This window comes from Octopus bimaculoides, chromosome 19, assembly GCF_046866305.1.
Source record: "Octopus bimaculoides isolate indiv1 chromosome 19, ASM4686630v1, whole genome shotgun sequence".
In the NCBI taxonomy this organism is placed as follows: Eukaryota; Metazoa; Mollusca; class Cephalopoda; order Octopoda; family Octopodidae; genus Octopus; species Octopus bimaculoides.
Genome location: NC_142946.1, coordinates 26,096,704 through 26,120,877, shown reverse-complemented (window position 1 = coordinate 26,120,877; position 24,174 = coordinate 26,096,704). Strand labels below are relative to the sequence as shown.

General features: G+C 34.8%; 2 protein-coding genes across 6 annotated transcripts in view; both read left to right on the top strand.

The window, feature by feature from the left end:
• The window catches only part of LOC106883272 (thimet oligopeptidase), a 44,364-nt gene extending 27,221 nt beyond the window's left edge, over positions 1-17,143 (top strand). The window contains exons 10-17 of one of the 2 annotated variants that reach the window (XM_014934221.3): positions 2,158-2,223; positions 3,358-3,462; positions 4,677-4,784; positions 5,722-5,795; positions 6,599-6,830; positions 11,155-11,286; positions 12,458-12,574; positions 16,959-17,143. In XM_014934221.3, coding sequence (XP_014789707.2) covers positions 2,158-2,223; positions 3,358-3,462; positions 4,677-4,784; positions 5,722-5,795; positions 6,599-6,830; positions 11,155-11,286; positions 12,458-12,574; positions 16,959-17,042 — 918 coding nt within the window. In that variant the 3' untranslated portion in view covers positions 17,043-17,143. The remainder of the gene's footprint in view (positions 1-2,157; positions 2,224-3,357; positions 3,463-4,676; positions 4,785-5,721; positions 5,796-6,598; positions 6,831-11,154; positions 11,287-12,457; positions 12,575-16,958) is intronic. The other variant, XM_052974914.2, reaches the window with a different exon arrangement.
• A 3,134-nt stretch (positions 17,144-20,277) lies between these two features.
• Positions 20,278-24,174, top strand: part of LOC106883269 (ATPase family AAA domain-containing protein 2) — a 74,076-nt gene continuing 70,179 nt past the window's right edge. For all 4 annotated transcript variants that reach the window (XR_016245204.1, XM_014934212.3, XM_014934211.3 and 1 more), the window contains exon 1: positions 20,278-21,425. Coding sequence is in view for 3 of the 4 variants with exons in the window: in XM_014934212.3 (XP_014789698.1) it covers positions 21,336-21,425 (90 nt within the window). In the remaining variant the exon portion in view is untranslated. The remainder of the gene's footprint in view (positions 21,426-24,174) is intronic.

Below are 24,174 nucleotides of genomic sequence, written 5' to 3'. Positions count from 1 at the left end.
GCTATTCTTATTCTAGCAGCTACACTTTCAGCGCACCCACCCCCACTACTAACTTGGTCGCCCAGATAGCGGAAGCTATCGACTACCTCTAGTTTTTCACCCTGGAATGAGATAGAAGTTGTTTCCTGTTTGTTTGCAGTCTTTATTGCACCTGAACATCTGCCACAAACAAAAACTAACTTGCTAGTTAACCTGCCTTTGATGTTGCTGCACCTCTTATGTGTCCATAGCTTGCACCGGGTACATCTTATAGAGTTACTACCTACTCCTTTTCTACATACTGAGCAGGGCCATCTACCTGAAGGGGTTTGTGTTTTATCTACCTTCTTACTTATTAGGATTTTGGTTTTAGCTAGGTTGACTCTAAGGCCCTTCAATTCTAGACCTTGCTTCCACACCTGAAACTTCTCCTCTAGTTCTGATAGTGACTCCGCAATTAGGGCAAGGTCATCAGCATAGAGGAGCTCCCAGGGGTAACCTGTCTTGAACTCCTCTGTGATTGCCTGGAGGACTATGGTAAATAATAGGGGGCTGAGGACGGAACCTTGGTGGACCCCTACCTCTACCCGGAATTCATTGCTGTACTCATTTCCAACCCTCACCTTACTGGCAGCATCTCTGTACATGGCTCGCACAGCTCTCACTAGCCATTCTTCTATCCCAAGTTTCCTCATTGACCACCAGATAAGGGATCGGGGGACCCTGTCAAAGGCTTTCTCCATGTCAACGAAAGCCAGGTACAGAGGTTTATCCTTAGCTAGGTATTTCTCTTGCAACTGTCTCACTAGAAATAAGGCATCAATAGTGCTTTTACCTGGCACGAACCCAAACTGCATCTCATCTAAATTGATTCGCTCCCTAATTAGTTGGGCTATGACCCTCTCTGTAACTTTCATAACCTGATCTAACAGCTTGATGCCTCTGTAATTATTTGTATCTAAAGCGTCCCCTTTACCTTTGTAGCAGTTGACTATGATGCTGCTACACCAGTCATAGGGTATGACTCCTTCGTGTATCACCTGGTTCGTAATACGGGTGACTAGGCTATAGCCAACACTGCCAGATATTTTGAGCATCTCTGCAGTGATTCCTGATGGGCCGGGGGCTTTCCCGGTCTTCATACTCTTAATTGCTTTATCTACCCTGGTACTATCGACTCGGATAGCTGGTCCCTCTATTGGGTCGACATAAGGCAGGCTCTCTTTCTCCCATTCATTCTCTTTATTAAGCAATCTATCGTAGTGGCATCTCCAGACCTCTTTCTTTGCATCCTCATTTAATGCAAGCGTACCATCATCCATGCGAACACATTTCTCTCCTACAACATCACTATTCTCTCTCCTACACTGTCAACAAATCTGTTAACCCCTTAGCATTCAGATTACTCTTTCAAATGTAATACTTTTTTGCATTGTTTTGAGTTGATCATGGTCTATTTCATAGCTTTGAGATTTTGAAGATGTGATTATTTATTTTTAATATGATGCTGTAGAGTAAGTGTAAGAAGCCAGATTAGGCTGATTTGAACATGAAACAGATAAAATATTTTGGCCAGATATGGCCAGTTTAAATGCCAAAAGGTAAAAAGATGTTGATTGATCGGACATGTATTAAGAAGACTACTATCTGCTCTTTCCCACCCCACCAACCAGGCTACAATGCCTTATGTTGCAGGGAGCTTTTTGAGAGACATTTTACAAGTTCATGAGGATTTAACCAGGTGCTGTATTAAATTTAGTGAAGTTGTTGACTTGACATGGGTAGGGACAAATTGCAAAAGTGGATTGGTCAGCATTAAGTACACAGTGTGGACTACCCTTAAAAGCATTTTGAAGAAGACTATTAGCTTAACTGAGACAGTGAAGAAAGACTTAAGTGTACAGTCCAAATACATAATGAAACACTTTCACTGAATTTGAACTTGAATCATGGCTATTTTGTTTTTGTTTTATGGTGTAATGTTAAGTTCCTATAAAATTGATACAGTATTCCACGTTTGATTTCCAGTTTGTACTATTTCAAATCATTTACATTACTAATAACTTTCAGAAATGCATGAATGTCACAATTTCATAAATTCCCCTTCTTAAAACCTGGTTTCATTTGAATCTGTGTAAACGATTATAATCATCCTTTTAAAACATTATTTTATTTCAGGATTTACTTGGGTTAACGTTTGCAAAAATAGAAAACCCTTCTGTCTGGCATCCAGATGTCACAATGGTGAGTGCTGCTTAATTTGACAGTTCCAGTACCTGTTAGTTTATTTTTTCATTCTCTGTAATTTCTTTGTTAATACAATTTTTCATTCTCTGTAATAGTCTTTGTTAATACAATTTTAAGCCACCTTACAATAATGAACTGTAAGAAAATAATTCATTAGGGCAGTGGTCTACTACTTTTATTACAGTAATAATCCTAAATATTACTGAGAAATTTAGAAAGAACCTTTAAATTTGATGTCATTTTCCCTTTATTAAAACAACTAGCCATTTGAAAAAAATCCCAGATTAGGCTCTTAGAATGTCATGAAGAACTGATCTTATATCATTTGAATAAGTAGAGTTTTGAGATTTAATGAATGGGTTTTTGTGATTTTATCAAATTATTTAATTATGGCTAGAGCAAAGACATTATATATCTAATTAATACATCCAACTTTCATGATGTTTTTGCTTTGCTTTTCGTTTGAGCCATTGTTGAGAATCCCTTCTGAGAGAGTTAGATAAATCAAACCAGAATTTCCAAGTTTCAGCTACCAGTGTTTTCACTTCAGTTGATACTGAGAATTTTAATTTCCACACCAAACAATGTTTCAGTGCAACATTGGAATCTTGCCTCATTGGGAATATACAGCGCATTGGTAGCTGCATCAAATAGTTTTAACATTCGGCTTGATTTTTCTAGTGCTCTGCATTCCTTTGTAGGAAAGAATCTTTTAATATCAAATTTTATAACACAAAGATGAGTCATGATATTGTCAGATAGACTGCTGTAGTCTTCAAAACTGACTGAATTTAAGAAAAATTCAGAAATTTGCTTTCTTGGCATTTCCTTCTCAAAAGCCTTATCAAAGTTAGTTATATTTTGCTCTTTGAAATGTGATAAATTCAGAGTGTTTAAATGTTCAAATATTGGATCCATGCTGTACTCCATTTTGAGCCATATTTGTAAGGTGATAATATCCTTACATAGTTCAGAAGAACTTTCTCTTCTTAAAAACCACCGAAGTAGAGTGTAGCAACAAAGTTGTGTATTCAGTATAATTTTGTACCTAATTATTTTCAGTGTTCATTGCTCTTGTTGCATAACTCTTTTTAATGTTTTATGAAAGCCTAATTATAATTCTGTTTTCAGTACAGTGTGACAGATACCGACAGTAATAAACTTTTGGGTTATTTCTACTTGGATTTATTTCCTCGAGATGGGAAATATACTCATGCAGCCTGCTTTGGCTTACAGGTAAGGCTAGAACAGTCTGTAATTCTTTTAATTTACCATAAGGAAAACTTCAGGATAGCTTTTAATTGTCATCATCATCATCATTTAATGTCCCCCATCCATGCTGGCTTGGATTGGATGGACAGGAGCTGCTTGGGCTCTATGTCTGTTTTGGCATGGTTTCTATGGCTAAATACCCTTCCTAACACCAACCACCTAACAGACTGTACTGGGTGCTTTTATGTGGCACTGGTTCCAGTGCTTTTTATGTGAAACCAGTATCCATGAGCCTGCAAGATTAGGAATGCTCAGCTGGAGAGGGATGGAGGGGACATGCCTGTATGCAAGGACAACCATGATTTTACTTAGTTTGACATGTCTTCTGAAGCACAGCAAACCACCAAGAGTCTCAGTCTCTCCTATCATCCCCTCTGTGAGACCCAGCATGTGAAAATCCTTTCTCAACACTTCATCCCACATGTTCCCTCCACAATTAAAGGCGGCACCTCTTGATGCAACTGTCTTTATTCATATGCATTACATGACCATACCAGTGCAGTCTTTTCTCTTGCACACTACATCTGGTCTCATATATCCAGTTTTTTTCCCGACTTACGTTCTGTCATACATGCACACTGACATTACTCATCTAATGAAGCATACTAGCTTTATCTCTTTCAAGCCTTCACATATCCTCAGTAGTCACAGCCTATGTCTCACTGCCATAGTTTTACTATAGAACAACTAAAGTGACAGTAGTTACAAAATTAGCATCATCACAAATTTTCTTAGCTTTTAATGCATTAGTTATTTAGGTCATTAGACTTTCCATCATCATCATCAAATCTCCATTTTCAATACTGGTACGGGTTGGACTGTTTGACAGGAATTGGCTAGCCAGAAGAGTTGCACAAAGCTCCGGTTGTCTGTTTTGGTATGGTTTCTACAGCTGGATGCCCTTAATACATAGGACTTTTGTAGTATTAAATTGATAAGAGACAGCAATCTTAGGGTGATAGTCTAACTTTACTAAAATATCTGCTAAGTATTCTTTAAAACTAAGCGAACATAGACAAGTAACATAATAGTATTTTAGATCCATAAAAATGCCTGTAGATGATTTGAATCCATGAAGTGGTAATCTAATAACTTATCCACTTCATCATTTTTGTCTTTTATTAATGTTTCAGCATGATTTAATACCAACATATTCATTTCTTTTTTTATGCTTATAGCAAGGCTGTGACAATGCGAATGGTCAGCGCAGAATATCTGTGGCAGCTATGGTTGCCAACATTGTGAAACCAACTGCAGATAAGCCCTCACTTTTATCTCATGAAGAGGTAAAAAATATTTTCACACCACATCAAATTCTTTTATCTTTTACCTGTTTCAGTCTTTCTACTACAGCCATGCTGGAGCACCACTTCAACTTCTTTTAAAATAATGTAGTGGCAACATCAAGTATTGTACAGAAGGAAGTCAATTGTTAGAATGAAAAATATCAGCTAAAACAAAAATATATTTTGTTTTTAATTTATTTCTCTGCTGACCTACTACCACTTTTCTCTTTTATGGAATCTTCAAACTTAGATATTTGTATATTGTTGGAGCAATTAGTACCTCACTAGGAAACTAACATTGTAACTAACCATTCATCTATAAAGTAGATGTTCATCATCATCCTTCAAAGTCTGTTTTCCATGCTGGCATGGGTTTGACTGGAACTGGCCAGCCAGAGAGCTGCACCAGGTTTCTATCTGATTTGGCTTGGTTTCTATGGCTGGATGCTCTTAATGCCAACTACTTTACAGTGTGTGTTTGGTGCTTTTTATGTAGTACTGGCACAGGTCTCTTGCAGGCCAATCCTCTTCACCAGGGGATGTGGCCTTAACACTTCTGCTGTGGAGGATGGGTCTTGAGTACAACAATACAATGGCTGAAGTAAAGTTTAAACTTGTACCCATTTCTCATGTATTACATCTTGCTTGGGTTGACAGATTAGTTTTCTGTTGTTTACATTCTCCTGCTCAAATATATCCTTAGGCATATAACTTCTTTTTATAAAATAAAATATAACTGTATCACATTTAGTTTCATTTTTCATTTTATTTTCATTTTATCTAGTTTCAGCTCATGAGCTGTGGCCATGCTGGGGCACATTGAATTTAATTTTTTTTGTTTTGTTATTTTTAGTTTTCATGTTTGGGGAGAATATCATTTTTCACAATTTTTCATTGTTAATTAATTGTAAATAAGTTTTTAATTTTTTTTTCACAGGTCCAAACATATTTTCATGAGTTTGGTCATGTGATGCACCAGATTTGCACAGAAACAAAATATATACATTTTAGGTGAGCCTAAAATTCTACAGTTTATACGGAAAGTTTAGTTTCTATGAAAATTATAATTCTTTTATTCTATTCCTTGTTTCAGTCAAATTCAACCCATAACTTATTTTAAATCTGGTACTTATTCCAAGGGTTTCTTTTTGTTGAACTAAGTTATGAGGATGTAAATAAACCAACACTGGTTGTTAAATGGTAGAAAGATAAGCATGCATGCATGTGTACACACATGTACATATAAATCCACACACACACACACACAAACAAATAAAGGCTTCTGTATAGATTTTTATCTTTCAAATTCTCTCATAAGGCATTATTTGGTGTGCAGTATGGGACTTGCTCTAGTGGGAATGACACTTGCTGACAGTAGGAATGAACCTGAAACCAGCTGATTGCAAAGTAAACTTCTTAACCACATAACCATATCTGTACCAATAATGATTATTGTATTCCATTTCTAAGGTATCTAATTAAAAAAAAAAAAACTCTTCATTTTGAAATCATTCAGAATTTATATACATCCTTTTAGGTAATATCAAAATGGATCTTTAAATTTCTAATTTAAAGGCCCAAAAATCTAAATTTCTAGATTTTTTCTTGTGACTGAAGAAGCTATTTTGATTTGAAATTTGCATTTATTCTCTGATTATGGAGTAAGAGGTGGCTTGTAATCGCATAACAGCTGAAATCTTTTCATGGGTTCATAATCTTAAATTGTCTGTCTGATGTTTCTTTGAAATACAATTCTTATATTTATGTTGAGTTTTTGTGATTTATTTAACAAACATTGCTTTGTTTCATTTCAGTGGAACTAATACTGAACGGGATTTCATTGAAGCTCCTTCTCAGATGTTGGAAAACTGGGTATGGGAAGAAGAGCCTCTTCGACTAATGTCCAGACACTACCAAGATGGAACTCCAATACCTGATGATATGATCCATAATTTGAAGAAGTCAAGAAAAGCAAATGCTGGTATCTTTAACTTAAGACAAATGTTGATTGGGCAGTTTGACCAGTTTATACATACGCAACCTCAAGTCAGTACCTACAATACTTGAAAATACTTTCTGAAACAGTTGACAAACTACTAAAGAATATTTTCACCTTTTTACTCTATTTATTAATTGTTTTAACAGATGAGCATTGTGGAGGAAATTTATAAGTTTAGTTTTTTTGCTTGTAACCATTTCATGTATATCACTATTGCCTTGAGTAAAGTAAAATTTCCCATTTTTTAAAATTAGTAATCAAGAATAGCTAGTCCACCTACTGATACAGATCTATTTGCTTCACATTCAGTTATCAGTTTACCATACTCGCATGAGAGAAATAAAACATTCAAATTGTGGTAGCTGATTCATCACTAGGTCTCCACTATTTTATTTTAACTGCCACAATCCTCTTTTGTTTTGGAGATTAGATACCACATCTGTTATATTTAGTGTTCTAAACAGTTGCTCTCTTTTGTAATAGGCGCAGGCGTGGTTGTGTGGTAAGAAGCTTGCTTCCAAACCACATGGTTCTGGGTTCAGTCTCACTGTGTGACACCTTGGGCAAGTGTCTTCTTGTGAATGGATTTAGTAGATGGAAACTGAAAAGAAGCCCGTTGTATGTATGTATATATATATATAAAATATATCATCATCTTCATCCATTTTCCATGCTGGTATGAGTTGGATGGTTTGACAGAAGTTGACCAGCTGAAGAGCTGTTCAGGCTCCATGTCTGTTTTGGCATGATTTCTATGGCTGGATGCCCTTCCTAACACCAACCACTTTACAAAGTGTACTGGGTGCTTTTTATGTGGCATCAGCACTTGCGAGCCTGCAAGATTAGGGATGCTCAGCTGGAAAGGGTTGCAAGGGATGAGGCTGGATGCAAAGGCAACTGGGCTTTTATTTAGCTTAGCATGTTTTTTCAAGCACAGCAAACTGCCAGGAGTCTCGGTCCCCTGTCATCCCCTCAGTAAGTCCCAATGTTTGTAGATCCTTTCTCAGCACTTTGTCCTACCTCTTCCTGGGTCTACTTCTTCCACATGTTCCCTCTATGATTAGAGATTGGCACCTTTTGATGCAACTGTCCTTATTCATATTCAGTACATGGCCATAACAGTGCAGTCTTTTCTCTTACCCACTACATCTGATGCTACATATATCCAGTTTTTCTCTCAAAATACACTCTGTTGTATATGCACACTAACGTTACCCATCTCGCAAATCATACTGGCTTCATTTCTTTGAAGTCTTCACATATCCTCAGTAGTCACAGCCTATGTCTCACTGTCATGTAGCATAGGTGTCCATACACAGGCATCATACAATCTGCCTTTCATTCTGAGGGAGAGGCTCTTTGTTACTAACAGAGGTAGTATCCCTCTGAACTTTGCCCAGCCTATTCTTATTCTAGCAGCTATGCTTTCGGAACAACCTCCCCACTAACTTGGTCACCTAAGTACTACTTCTTGGGATCTCCCCCTTGCATATGAGGGAGTCTATTTTTTGTACATTCCTGGTGTTTAATGTACCTGTACATCTGCCTTCCATTAGTTGTCCATTGATTCTGCTGCACCTCTTGTGTCCATAGCTTGCACTGGGTACACCTTATGAAGTTTTTCCTGACACCTTTTATACATATCAAGCAGGGCTATCTCCTTGAAGGTACCTGTGATTTGTCTGTTTTCCTACTTATCAAAACTTTGGTCTTTGCTATTATATTAAATTGTGTGTGTGTTTGTCTGTTTGTTCCCCCCCCCCCCCCCCATTGCTTCACAATTGGTATTGATGTGTTTACATCCCTGTAACTTAGCAGTTTGGCAAAAGAGATTGATAGAGTAAGTACCAGGTTTTAAAAAATAAGTCCTAGGGTCAATTTGTTTCACTAATAGCCTTCAAGGCAGTACCCCAGCATGGCCGCAGTCAACTGACTGAAACAAAAGACTAAAAGAACTTATATACATAGGTGCAGGTATGGCTGTGTGGTAAGAATCTTTCTTCCCAACCACATGTTCTGTCCAACTGCATGGTACCTTGGGCAAGTGTATTCTACTATAGCCTTGGGCTGATCAAAGCCTTGTGAGTGGATTTGGTAGATGGAAACTGAAAGAAGCCATTGTATTGTCCTAGCATATATACACATGAAAAGTATGAATAAAATGATTTGCTGTTTTGTGGTATATTGCACAGATAATGTTGGTGAACCATGGTACACAATTATAGCAAATGTCTGATGATTTGAACTTATTTGCTTACTATTGCATACTTGTGTAATTATTGTAAACAAGGGAAATAGAAGACCAAAATTTATGGAAAAATATGTAACATCAGCTAACATTGGCATAATAGAATTCTTTTCCTTCAGATGTATCATTGATATTTTATATTTTAAAAAACCACTCATGCCAGCATGGAAGGCAGACATTAAACGATAATGAAACTAAATAAAGATGTTGCATAGAAAAGATATAACCCTGTTTATTTAAAAGTGTATGGCAGAATTGCTGTGAAATATTTCTTCTAAACGAGATTATTAGCAACATGTCTGGAACAGGTAGATGATGATTTTGCATAAGAAAAATTACAAAACAATTAACTGCAATAGCTGATGATTGGTCTCTAGTGTGAAAGATTTCCCTAATAAAAATATCTTAATCTTTTAGTACACTGTACTGTCCCATAGACTTCATGTTCAATATCACTAAAAAAAATTTTTGAGTTCTTAAAAGTGTATCACCACATACTGCTAAGTTTTTAATTATTTATCACAAATAAAAACATGGATATTGCATGTAAAATCATTATCTTTTAGCTGCAACCAATACTGAAATTATTAAAATTTCAATACAGGTTGAAGTTAACAATAAGATTTGTTCATACACATGGAACTAGTTGTATGAACAAAATGTAGGTTGAAAATGACCCTCAGTCTCAAAGTAATGTAAATCATAACTTCATGTCATATGAAAGTGTCAACAATGCATCATCAATTGTTCAGTTGTGAAGAAAGGAAATCTTGAATGTATGCTAATTACAAAATACATTTAAATGACAAAAATTCAAACATTTTCTCATCCAACTCCTCAGCTTGAAACAATATTGAGTAAATGCAAGAGGCAAAGTTTTTTTTTATTAAAGAGCACCTGCTGGTAGATAGGTTTGGATAAAAATTCAAAGGGATTATGTGATCAGTTCAATCAATAGTTATTAGTCAATAAACTTCAGATATGTTTCAAAATAGTAGTTCCATTTTCCAACATTGTATAGAATCTATATTGAAGACAATTGACTGCATGTGATGCTTATCCTGACAGCAGCTTAATGTGTAGTACATCACCACCATGTAGGAGCTGTAAAATAATCATAATAGAACTTTGAAAGCTACTGTTTGCTAAACTATTACTCTATACCAGCATTGCTGAAAAAAAAGAAGACAAAAAGAACATTAAACAACATTGATGAGGATCATCATCATGAATAAAGCAGCTCACTGCTTCCATCTTGAATCAGATTTATGGTGTGCCACTTGAGTAACATTATTGAACCATGATCCACAGTTATGGCAGATACCTGGAAGATTTGAACTATTTTGCACTTATGTAATTATCACAAACACAACAAAATCTTCTGGCAATGTTATTGATAGACTGGCTTCCTTTTTAAGAGGAAATTCAACATTGCACTGCTGAGCTTTGACCACTTTCACAAGACTTTGCCTTTAGGCTGTGAGAAAGTTCATCATTTAAGTTTTAAGTTCAAAATTTCAATATAATTGTGGTGAATTAGTTGATTATATCTATATCTATCTATCTATCTATCTCTCTCTCTATATATATATAAATAATATATGAGTATATGCATATATATGTACATGTATGTACATACCTTCATATAGATGCATATCTGTGTACATGACATTGCAAAAAACATGGACAAAATGATAAACAAGGTGCAAAAAGCGCACAGGCCGCATAGAGAACATTTCCTTCATCATCTGCCACCATTATAACACTGGCATTTCGAAGATTTAGGGCAGGACGCATTGTTAAAATGGCTCTCCCACGGACACAAATTAAATTTGTTCCATGGAGGATAGTGGCAGACGGAAAACAAGACAGGAAAATGAAACAATGAAATAAACAAACAAAAAAGGCTATACGACCAGACGTGAAAAAGTATGTGTATATTGAATGCTGCGAAGCACGAACTGGAAAGAAACAGGATGAAGAAGAATGTTCATGTGTGCTTGGCGAGGCCAAGAATGAAAAGAATTAGTAGCTGGACACATGTGACCAGTGAGGGGTAGGGAGAAAGAGTGATATATTTATTTAATTGTTGATTAAAACTGAATTTATAAATTGTTCTTCAGGTGGATACTAAGAAAGTTTTTGACGACTTAAGCTTGGAACTGTTGAATATACCCTGTATTCCTAATACAAACTTTTCTGCAACATTCAGTCATATTGTCAATGGCTATGATGCTCAGTACTATGGTTATTTGGTAAGTGTGAAACCAGTACATTTAAAAAAAAATCTTTTTTAATGTATAATTCACAGTTGATCCAGGTGTGAATACTATTCTTTGAAGTGAAATAAAGCTCTGTACTATTAGCACATGTCACATTTCATAATATCTCTAGATGATTATACTTATTTTTTCTTATCTCACTTCACTTGGATAATAGATACAAAAGAAAAGTTAGTTGTAGTAGACAAATGTTTTCTTTCCTATGTAGGAAAAGATTTCATTTATGAAACAGATAGAAGCCAGAATTAAGCACTGTTTTCTTTTCATATTAAACATGACATTAAACTTTTACATATGTTTTACACAGTTAAATATTAAAAAAAAAACATTTATATCAGTGGTCTTTGAACCCTATATTGTTGATTAATCCAGGTCAGCCTGAGATGAAGTGACACTTGATCAAAAGTATTGCAGTCATGATCTTTCTGTCTCGCTTGTAAATCTTTGATTACAATACAGTCTAACTTTCCATGACAGCAAGGGGTGGCATGAGGGAGTGTTAGGGGCTATTTGTAGCAAGCCATGCAACCAGAGATATTCCTGCTGGCATTTTAAGTTGATAAAATAATTATCAGAAATTTTGTGTAGGAATCCTCTCCTTCCTTGCCCACCTGTGCAGTTTAATTCTTGCAATGTATAATTCTTGCAATGTATATACATTGCTTCTAGCAATGTATATAACATGTCATTATCATCAATGTCCATTTTCCATGCTAGCAAGGCTGAGACAGTTTGACAGGAGCTAGTAAGTCAGAAGACTACATCAAGCTCTGCTGTCTGCTGTAAGGTCACCCACACCAGCATTTTCACCAATGATTATGGTCTTTGTCTTTGTGCAGTTTATTGAGAGATCAATTTCAATGGTAGTTGACACCAGGTTTGTGAGGGAAGTTTGAGCATTTGTGATTGTATGTGAGACAAGTGCAGTGTCATCTGTGAAGTCGAGGCCAGTGAGGTATGATGCTGGATGATGTGAACTTTGACAGAGACAGAGAGTTATACCGACTTCAGATATCATAGCATGCCACAGTACATAGTCCAAGACTATAATGTAGAGGAAAGGAGCTAAGGTGTCCCACTGGAGAACTCTTGTGACTGTATTACAAAGGTTTTCTTTTGATTTGAGTTTTACTTCTTTTCACAGTGGAGCGAAGTGTTCAGTGTGGATATGTTTGCATCAAGATTTTCTAGAGAAGGAATAATGAATGCTTCAGTTGGAAGAGATTACCGAAAATATATTCTCGCACCTGGAGGGTCAATTGTAAGTACTGGATGTCTGATTCCTCTATGCCTAATTTTTCTTTCAATTCCTTGACACTTTGTTGTACATGCACACTGACATTGCACATCCACTGGAGCATACTAGCTTCCTTCTTCTCTAGTCTTCACTTGTCCTCTGCATTCATAGCCTATGTTTCACTACCATGTAGCATTGCTGTTCATACACAAGCATCATATAATCTGCCTTTCACTCTGAGAGACTTTTGTAGCTGACAGAAGTACTAGTTCTTTGAATATTCTCCATCCTATTTTTATTCTAGCAACTATACTTTCAGAACATCCTTCTACACTGCTAATTAGTACGAAGAAAATTGAAATTATATACTATCTCTAGGATATTTGAAAAAAACCTGTTTCTCTTGAGTTCTCAGTGTTTATTGTTCCAGTGTATCTTCCACATACAAACACTACTTTCTCTCCATTAACTTTCCTGTGATTCTGCTATACCTCTTATGTGTTCATAATTTGCACTGGGTACATTATATGGAATTCCTACCTCCACCTTTCCTACATATTGAGGGGAGTGAAGTCCTGTTTGCTTTCCAACCTTACTAGAATTTTGGTCTTTGCTAAGTTAACTTTAAGGCCCTTTAATTCCAAGTTTTGCTTTCACACCTGGAATTTTTTTTTTCTAATTCAACTATAAATTCTGCAATGAGAATGAAATCATCATGATAGTTTCCATGGGCAGCTGGTCTTAAATTCCTCTGTTATGGCCTGGGGGGCAATGGTGAATAGGAGGGGAGTGAACACTAATGCACTTCTAACTGTACCTTAAATTCAATGATGTACTCATGGCCAACTTTCACCTCACTGATTGCACCCCTGTACATGGCTTGTGCAGCTTTCACAAGCCATTTATCTATTGTCAGCATCTTGAGAGACCACTACATCATAGTGTGGAGGACACTGTTGAAGGCTTTTCCAAGTTGATGAATGCCAAGTACAATGGTTTACTTGTAGCTAGATACTTCTGCTGCCATCTTACAAAACCAAAATGCATCTCATCTAGTCTAATTTTGTTCCTAATTTATTGGGCTATAACTCTCTCTGTAACTTTCATGATCTGACCCAGCATTTTGATATCTCCGTAATTACTTCTTAAGCATTTCTTTTATTCATGTAACAGCTACAAATACTGCTACACCAGTCACTGGGTATGACACCTTCCTGTATAACCTGATTAATTATATGGGTGATGAGGCAGTAACCTACTCTGCCAGATATTTTAAGTATTTCAGTAGTGGTAATTCCTGATGGACCAGGGGGCTTTCTCTGGTTATCCTTAATTGCTTTATCATACAGTTGTCAAGTAGGATAGCTGGTCCCTCTTTTGGGTTCATGTTAGGAAAACTCACTTTCCCAGTCATTCTCTATGTTTAATAACCTTTCATAGTAGCACTTCCATGTCTCTTTTCAGAATCACTTTGTGTATGTATGTGTTTGTTGCCTTGACAACTGGTATTGGTTTGTTTACATCCTCATAACCTAGCAGATTGGCAAAAGAGACTGATAGAATAAGTACCAGGGTTGATTTTCAACTAAACCCTTCATGGTGGTGCCCCAGTATGGCTGCAGTCATAAAAAAAGATAAAAATAGGTGTGTGTGTAAGATAAAAAATAGATGTGTGTTTGGAAATGTCTTGACATTGTGCAATGGTTGTAAATGAACATCACCATTATACAAGTAATTTTATTGATTTTTAGTCTTCTATGAAAAGCATGTGTGGCCATGGGGAATTACTACCTGGTGATAGTTGGTGTCAGGAAGGCAATTTGGCTTTAGAAAATCTACCTCAACAAATCCGTCTGACTGATGCAGGCAATGAAAAGCGATGTTAAATGCTGATGATTAAATATTTTGTTCCTGTCTAGGATTTCAGAATATATCTAGAGTTTTTGCTTTTAATTTCTTTATTATTGAATGTCCTGAGAATGTTTATTTAAGAGATGTAAATGCATGTATATATGAAGAGACATTTGCAGTTCTGATACTTAGGATTGTACATCAAAATAAAATTATCCAGTCATTTGTTAGTACATTATTTTGAAATGTACACTGCGTCCCACATTATTAGGCAAATCAGCCTTCTTTCAATAAATGAATGCATATTCACTCAAAACCAGTTGTTTTCCCACTGATTGTTGGCAATACCTATTTGTGCACATTCTGTTACAATAAATCGGATCTGCACAGATAAAAACAAATGGTAGACATTATTGTGTAGCTGCAACATTTCTGCTGTCCCAAATTCTTAGGCAGATGCCCAATTTAAGTGTCATTATGGGTCAGAAATATGATCTTATCTCGAATGAGAAGTCTACCATCATGTCAGAGCTTGGAAAATGGAAAACAACCATAGAAATATCAAAAATACTAGGAAGAGAACACTGAACAGTGAAGAAATTTGTGCAGTCTCCTATTTCTGTTCGGTTGAGGGCAGATAAGGGTAAGTTGCGAGTTACTTTGAATTGTACTTTGTCACATGTGAAACGGGACATTGTGCAGAACCTATGTCTGACTAATAAAGAAGTTTTCAAACGTGGCAGGGAAGACGTATGGAAAACTACCAGGTGTCGCCTCTTGAAGCAAGTAGCCAAGAATGTTAAATCTGTTACAAGGCCACGCCTGAAGGCTGTTCATAATCAGAAGAGACTAAAATGGGCAGAAGAATACATGAAGGTAGATTTTTCAACAGTTCTGTCCAATGACGAATGCTGTGCTACCCTTGACGGACCAGATGGTTGGAGTAAAGGTTGGGTATCAATCAGTAGGAACCGTCCTCACCGTTCGAGATGCCAACGGGGGGGGTCATGTTTTGGGTTGGCATTGTTCGTGTATGATGGTTGGGCCAGAGAAAGTTGCATATGGCATTGAGGTGATATCAAAAACATGTTACCTTCTTAAAGGACAATTTCCAACCATGGTTCAAAAAGTAAAAACTTTCATTCAAGAGAAAGTTGGTCCTCATGCGAGATAATGCCCCATCTCATGCAGCAAAGAATTCTAAGGAATACCTGTAGCAAATAAGCTTCTCTGGAGGTCATTTGATGGAGTGGCCACCTTGTTCCCTAACGTAAACCAGATCGAGAACCTGTGGAGTGTCCTGAAGAGGCATGTTTACCAAGATGGACGAAAGTTTTCAAGTAAAGTTGCCCTCTAGGATGCTATTGTAGACACTGCTCAAAGCATGACACAAGAGGATATCATCACCTTGACAAATTCGGTATAACTAGAGTTCTACCCCCCAGACTTTGGAAGGTCATAACTTTCAGAAAAATGAATATTTTTTAATGAAATTTTCTATGCATATTGTATTTATTATGTAGATCCCGAATATACAAAAATTTCCAGTGAAAGTGTTTTGGAATGTAGGTGGGGGACAATTTTTGGAAATTCCAACAGAGTCCACTTAAATTCTTCTTAACTTCCATGAAAATTAATATTTTTTTGTGAAATTTTCTACAAATATACCTTGATGTATGTACATTTCGAGCATGTAGGAATTTTGAAGGAAACAACTGCAGGTTATTTTTGAGAAGTGTTCCCCACTCGGTGGTGTTTCGGAGCAAGTCGTCCATAATTGTTTCATTTTTCTCTATTATGTGCGTATGTGCATCCGTAGATTTGTAATGAAGTAATATGTTGCTTCTGTTCTCTTCTACTTCTCTACTAGAAACATTTACTTTGGAATTTACTTCTATTGAGAAAAAAAAATCATGTGCATGTTATTTTTAACGTAAGTTTTCTTATGACGGCTTCTCTTTTCTGCTTATTACTTCCAAAATCTGGGGGGTAGAACTCTGTAGTTATGCCGACAAATTCAGTGGATCAGCACATAAGGAAGGTTATTACATTTGGAGGATCATGCATCAAACATTAGGAGCTGTATGACATAATCCCACGATTATTTTCATTTGAACATATTATTATGTTTACCATTAAGTCCTTTATAAAAAATTTTTTGTTAAACTTTTACTATTGAATTAAATAAATGTTTGTTCTGACACAATTAACATTTTTATTTGTCTAATAATTTGTGATGGTGAAGATGTTGCCCAATCACAAAAATGGCTGCCATTTATTGGTGTCTGCGCAGATTTGATTTATTTTAACAGAATGTGTGCAGGTAGGTGTTGCCAACAGTCAGTCGAAAAACAACTGGTTTTTGAAAGAATATACATTTATTTATTGAGAGAAGGTTGATTTGCCTAATAAAGAGGGATGCAGTGTATTGTTTCATTGTAAATTTAATAATTATTTATGACTAGTTTAAAACTAGGTTGTGAAACTAATTCATTAAATCTAAGATTTAAATTGTCAATATTCCTTCTTATAACTTACTTCTGTTTTTATATTACAGGATGCTGATCAAATGCTACGCAATTTCCTTGGTCGAGATCCATCAAAAGAGGCCTTTTTGATTAGTAAAGGTCTTGAAGTTTAAATGAAAAAATAAAAGAGAATGAATAAGAATATTTTATCAACTCCTGCTCCAGTTGCTATTTATATAATTGTAATATTAATAAATTTTGGGTTTAAATTGTCCAGGATCTGTTGTAAATTTCAGAAATGCTATGCCATGATTTTGTGTTGGTTATTTGTAAGCAAATTGTTCTTTCATTTGAAAGAATATCAAGGTAATATTTAGTTTAGTTTTCAAGTAGAGATAGTGATTCAAGGTAAATGAGGGATAAAAATTGCCAAAAGCAGAATATTTATTTGGAAGAACTGATTGACAGAGGTTGAGTCTTCACATGGTGTTAGTCACTTGTGAATAGACAAAAATCATCAAGAGTTCTTGATTGTATAAAATCCAAGTTAAATTTAGACCTTGGTAGGTAATTTGGGCTGTAGAGGAGCACTACTGACATAGGTTACTGAAAGATTATTTCTTGAGTCAGAATTTTATCACATTTTGTAATAGAAAAAAATGTGTGTGTATTATCCTTGTATATGTGCTTGTATTAACTGTGTGTGTGTGTGGGGGGGGGGGATAAATATATATTTTTTAGAATTTGAACTGAATATTTTTATATAGAACAGGTTATTTGAATGTTTTACCATATTGTGATGAGGATATACGGATTGGTGATTAAGCACTGGAATTTAAAAGACTAGTTGACTTACATGGAAAACAGGAAGTTTATGAACAAAGAATATTGGACTAGAGGGTGCACCAAGCATTTGTGAACAAAACCAAATATAAGGAAACACACCATATAGGGAAAAACAATATACTTCCAGGAAAAACAGCACATAATCAACTCAATACATCAAAGAAACAGGTCACTCAATAAAAGTGCTATCAATTCAGATGATGGTTTTGGTGTAACTACAAAAGTAATATGCTATGCTCATGATGGCAGTCTCCAAGGAAATCCTTGACACTTTGGGGGCCTTGTTTCATAATCTCACAAATGTAGCTGGTCACATGATTACATGGTTATCTTGAAGCTTATAAAACATGAACTGATATCTCACATCACATAGGACTTCTCATGCACTACATATCAGATAGTGAGTTCTGCTGCTTGGCAATGGTATGTTTTGTTTTCATATCCATAAAGATTAGCTGAAATATCTTAATAGTTGTCAAATTAAGGAACACTCTAATTAAAAGATGCAGTCAATTGGTTAAGCAGAAAGTATAATGGACCAAAGCTGTAGAGTGAATAAATATGTTTGACATAGAAGCAATAAAATAATTATAAGTTCAGAGTAGCAAAGTTTTCCTTCTGAATTGTTATATTAGGGTTAGGGAATTTTCTTCTATTAAAAGTGGGATGATAACAGATTGTGAACAAGTAGTCTAAACCAATATCCAACTGTTGCAATCATATTTAGAGGAATTGGCTTAAAAAAAAAAACACCTTAATTGATAAGAATATTTCATTGAGTTTAATAGTCAAGATATTGACATCAATTATAGAGTTTCAAATCATACTTGATGAACTGTTTAACATAGTTTTTCATCTATGCAAGATGGATAAAATAAATTTTGTATGAAGAGAATTTGTCAAAAATTAAACCTTTCCTGCTGTGTTTAAGTTGCACAAGTGTTTCATGAGCCATAGTTCTGCTCACTGTAAACAGATTGCGGCTAGTCTTACTACATGATCAGTAACTTTGCCTATATTTGTAACAAAGTTGAACCCTCTTTACCTTATACAAGGTATATGCTCAATGCATATATACTGGACCTCTGAATCATTTCATTGTAAGGATTTCTATTACATCTGTGTATGAGTCTTGACTGGCTTGCATATATATTTTCAGTTGTTGAAAATTTTTCAAGTAACTAATACATATGTGAGATCCCATTGTATTTATAATAAATAATGGTTGACACAAGTAACTATGATGACTGTCTTTTTATATATGTCACCTGTTTACCTGTGAGGGTTATATTTGATGTATTGTAACATTATTAAATCCGCAGTTATGATAACAGCTTACTGATTGAGTAACAGCTAGACATGAACTAGAATAAAATGTCCAAGCTTTGAAGCGTGATTCTGAAAGCTTTCCCATATTTCATACAGGAAGCAAATAACTATGTTGCTCAAGTTCATGGAAGAACTGAGAGCAAATGTAAAGCTACAACGTTATGTAAAGAGTTAGAGATATTGGATGAAAATGGATAAACTCATAGAGAGTTGCAGCTACTCAGGTTTCTCGGATAATCATCGGCAGTAATAATAAAGGAAAAGGAATTAGTGATTGAATACTAACTTGGATGTCCCCTGTGAAAACTAAAGAAATGATGAGTGGTGTTATTAGGTTCCTTCATTAATATAGTAGCTAATCTATTCTCAGGCGTCGCGGCAAGCGGGTTCTAACATTTATAATTGTACATAAGCTATCTTGACTCATAATCACAAATTTATACTTTTGTTTAAGATTTACCGGTAGTATATAATTTTTTACAATGCTCTATCAATAGAAGAAAGCGCGAAATAATTTTATGTCGCTAGTTGTTTATTTTTAATTTCGTAACATTTCCGTACGAGGCGAGCGCTTCTTGAAACTTGCTATATATATATATATATATTCTATTATAATTTTAATTACATCTAGGATGCTTTATAGGAATATTATCGATTGATCCAAATAAAATATTCAGATATTGAGGAAATAACTTCTTAGAAATTATCGGTTTATCAATAATCTTTCAATCTTATTGTACTGAACTCGAGTTGTAACAAGGTCGAAGGGAACAATAGTAATATATTTTTGGTTATCAAACTGATAAATTAATGACTTAAAAACACGCTTATATATCTAGTGCCAATTTCATATGTAAACTACATCAGATTGTGTCTGAGTAACTGTCTGTGTCTGATATTAACCATTGTTTCAAACCTAAAATCGACGATAAAACACGGAAATGATTGTTTTTTTTGACACGATCAATTTTTTTTCCGGTTATAATTTCATGAAAATTAGAGGCTAAAATCCTAAATCGTATTTATAATATTTTCGTTTTGATGTGTTGCCATTGATTTTAAGAGAATTAATTATTACATTCATTGCTAGAAATTTAAACAAATTAAGAATAATAATAATAAAAATTGTTTAATAATTAATATTACAAGAAACAGAAAATGAGGCAACAACTCTTGGGAAGGCCGAAACGGTCGGCGAGTGCGCATGTGCGAGAGTGAAGGGTGTCGTTGGTTGTGAATCGGCGGCAATCTCCGCCACCTTGTCAAAGCATGTTCAATGTACGAACAAAGAAATATCGCACATTAGAATGCTTCTACCATTTCATTGCTTTTACCTTCAACGAAAACTTTCATAACGAAAATCAGATAATTATTCAAGATTGACTAGAATAAATTACAACTGCAAGTGAATTTTAATGATCTCTGCCTGTAAATGGGCCCCTCGAAAAAAAAAAAAAAATAATCGAGCTCCTCCGACAACAAACCTTGCTCTTGGGTTGTGAGTGTTCACCTCAGACAATTTGAAAGGTTCTATTCCCGCCAATATTTCTGATGCCAGGTGACTAAACTAATACTATCATTTTGCAGTTCTATTGTGTTTGAATATATTTTTCAATTATAATCTCGTTTATATCTGCCTGTCTTCATACCTTACCAAACTGATCGTCCATGAAAACGAACAACGGCTTTATATATATTATATGAGTGGAAGCCTGTACACATTCCCCATAGACAAGGAAGCAGCTAATCTCTTAATTCTTTATTACATCCTGCTCTAAAATGCAAAATTCCGTTTATAGTGGACAATTTCTTCGATATCTTAAACGATGTGTTGTTAATTCGGAAATATTTAGCATATCTTATTCGACTAGTTGAGGCAAAATTTCTAAAATCTAGATATCTTGATGAGTCTATTAATCCATATCTGGAAGAGATATATATCTTTTTTCACTCATTTTGCATTGATAGACTTGTGGATTATAGAAGATTACTAATTAATCAGAGGTGGACAGACAGCGGTACGAGTCGGTTGATAGTCGGCAATTTGGCTCTTTCTCCCACCACTCTGACTTGGAGATTTATACCACAGCTGCTCTCCCTACCTTCGTGTTTCGCCATCAAATTACTGTGGTAGTGCGGAGGGAAATATCTCTCACCAACAATGGTGGAATTCTGATGTGGAAATAATTTAAAACTACAGGAAGAAAGAATTTAAAAACAATCAGCTTTGCAGATCAAAGATAAAATAGACGGTGAGCGAGAGAGAGAGATAGGCTGGACGACAACAAAACATGGTTAGAACTCGACATAGTGGAGAGGCTTTGTACGGATTTGATGATTTATCCAAAATTAAGAAGAAAAGCCCTAATAAACATGATGAGGTAAGTCTGATTTATTTTATGTTGATTTTTGAATATTTTCACTTGAGCATGTGAAGCTACATTCCTATTTTAGGGTATTATTTAATCTCTGATATACATAATCTCAAGTGTCGTCTCCATACACACACATATGTAAGTTTGGAGACGGTATTTGGCCGTAAATATTTAGTTATTAATCATAAATCAAAAAGTAAATTTTGGATAGGAGTGAATTGTGATCATATATATGTGTGTGTGTGTACATTGAGATGTAGTCAATGTTTATACACTTGTGCTTATTTTATAGAACTAATCACAACTCCTCCATAACTATTGTGTAGCTTTGTATTATTTGCTTTCTCAAAAGAATTTGTCTAATTTTAAGTAGTTATTTACATTCTTCAAAACCAGTTCAAACTATATTAACTTATGCAAAGACTAAGCTACTTTTCCAAATTTAAGTTTACTATTATTCTTAAATATGTCATTGTTTCGGTGATCTTGAAAGATGGCTATTATTTTTGTTTGCTTATTGACAGCCTTCGACAAATATTTCTTTTTAAATAACTCAATTATATGGTATAATTTTTCTTTTAATCAGATGCATCGCATCGTTTTTTACTTTAATTAATCGAGCGATCCAATTAGTTTTAACACTTTGAATTAGTAGTTTTTTGCAAATATATTTCATCGTTTTCACTGAAAAGTTCCGTTATATATGAAAGCAAACCAGCATTCAAACTTCTCGCATTTATATAGATTCCCCTAATTAGGTCTTTATTTCTTCATTTTCTCAGTCTGATGATACTTCATTATCGAAAATCCACATAGGCCGGTGCGATACATTTTTCACGATATTCTCCACATATAATGCACGGTCTTTGACTTTTCGTACACATAAATTATAAACACATACCTATTAATTATAAGTTATGAATTTAAAAAACTATAGAAAATATATACGAACATAATGTAACTTTCTATATTTTTAGGTTAGATTTTCACAATTTTTTTCAAGCGTATAATTTACACATTTGTGATCCAGCTCAATGTAGAATTATATTATTATGGTTATTATTATTATTAATAGTTTTTCTAAGAATATCTTGTGTATTGTCTGATTAGCGAATAGAAAATGGTTGCTTAGATAATTTCTTCCAGCTAAGAAAATAAATAATCTTCATCTATATCCCCGGCGATTATACCCAAAAGATAGATGTTAATCCAGTGATTTCAATTGCTGTTTTATTTAACTACATTCCGAAAAATTATCAAAAATAAAATAAAAAAAAAGAAAAGAGAGAGAGACTTAAGATCACTAAACTAGGTCAGTAGCACTAAATTTGTAACATTTTCTAGCGACCCACTTTTTAATTAGCATTTGAAAGCACAACTTTAATAGATATCTCAGTGTATTTCATCACAGGTGCTGCTGGAGCATTTGTGACAAGAAAATGGAGATTATCAATCTGCCGTAGTCATCATTACTTCTGTCTGTATGAAAGTGGACGTTTTTGTTTACATACGAAAGCGTACTCAATACATGTTGTAGAGTGTATATTAGAAATCGGTGCATAATATAATTCCGTCGGTATTCTTTCAAGAAATAATTTTTTTACTGATATTGGCAAGTAGATAAAACAGCTGACTGATCAAAGACATGCGATTTCCCCCGAAAGAATGCAAACATATATGTGTATGTAGCTTGTGATCACTTCAGAACAAAACTTTTTCGATAAGTAGCTCATAGGATATAATTTGATTCTAATAAGCGGCTGAATTATTTAAAATAGTTTGGGGTCTACTAATTGGCATAGCTATAATAATATATGTATAATATAATAGCCATAAGAAACGGCTTCCTGTCTTGCACATACAAATATACACCAACATCGCGTGCTACACAGACCAAATAAACACCCTAGTATTTCGATACATACCCAACACGCTTTTATTTTGATGTTTTTGATTTTTGTGGACAAATACATCAACGATAGTTGTTGTGTAGCGGATAGACACAAACACACGTATATATATATATATGGCATTCTAGGTTCACAAATTAAAAGTGAAATATTAAAAGCAATCAACATTAAAATTTTGAATTGTCAAATTTTTCAGAATCGTAATCTCCGTATTTTTTTAAGATGAAATTCTCAAAAGGAAATTTTCGGAGTAAAAAAAAAAGTAAAAACAAAAATGTTGGAGAGTGTAGGAAAATTAAGAATTTTGAAAACTTTTTTTTTAAATCGGAATCGCTGTTGTTGATAACTGGAATCCAAAGAAATCTTTAAAAGACCGAAAAAAGCCCGAGAGATTGTCGAAGTTACCAACAACAGTGATTGTAAGGGTATATATTCAATATACATTGAGTTGACTGGAATTTTGTATTTGACTCTAAGCCTGAAGTCTTTTCATCAGTAGTTTGTTATCTGTAATTTTACATCATAACTCCAAAACATGAAATTATATATATATAGAGAGAGATGCACACACATGTATGTATGTAAATATCTATCTATATATATATATATATACACACACACACACACACACACACAAACATCGCCTGCACTAGCTGTGCTCGGAGCAAAGCTCGAGTATTGTATCTAAGTAACAGAAGAATTTGGTTCGAGGATGAGTTTGTCGTTATTTCTAGCATGTCTTGCTACCATATAGAAAGACACTTTTTTGTCTCAGACATATAATGTCGTTTGAAAGTTTACTGTTATTTCTATGTCTCGCTATCCGGTACATTTCTCTTTTATTC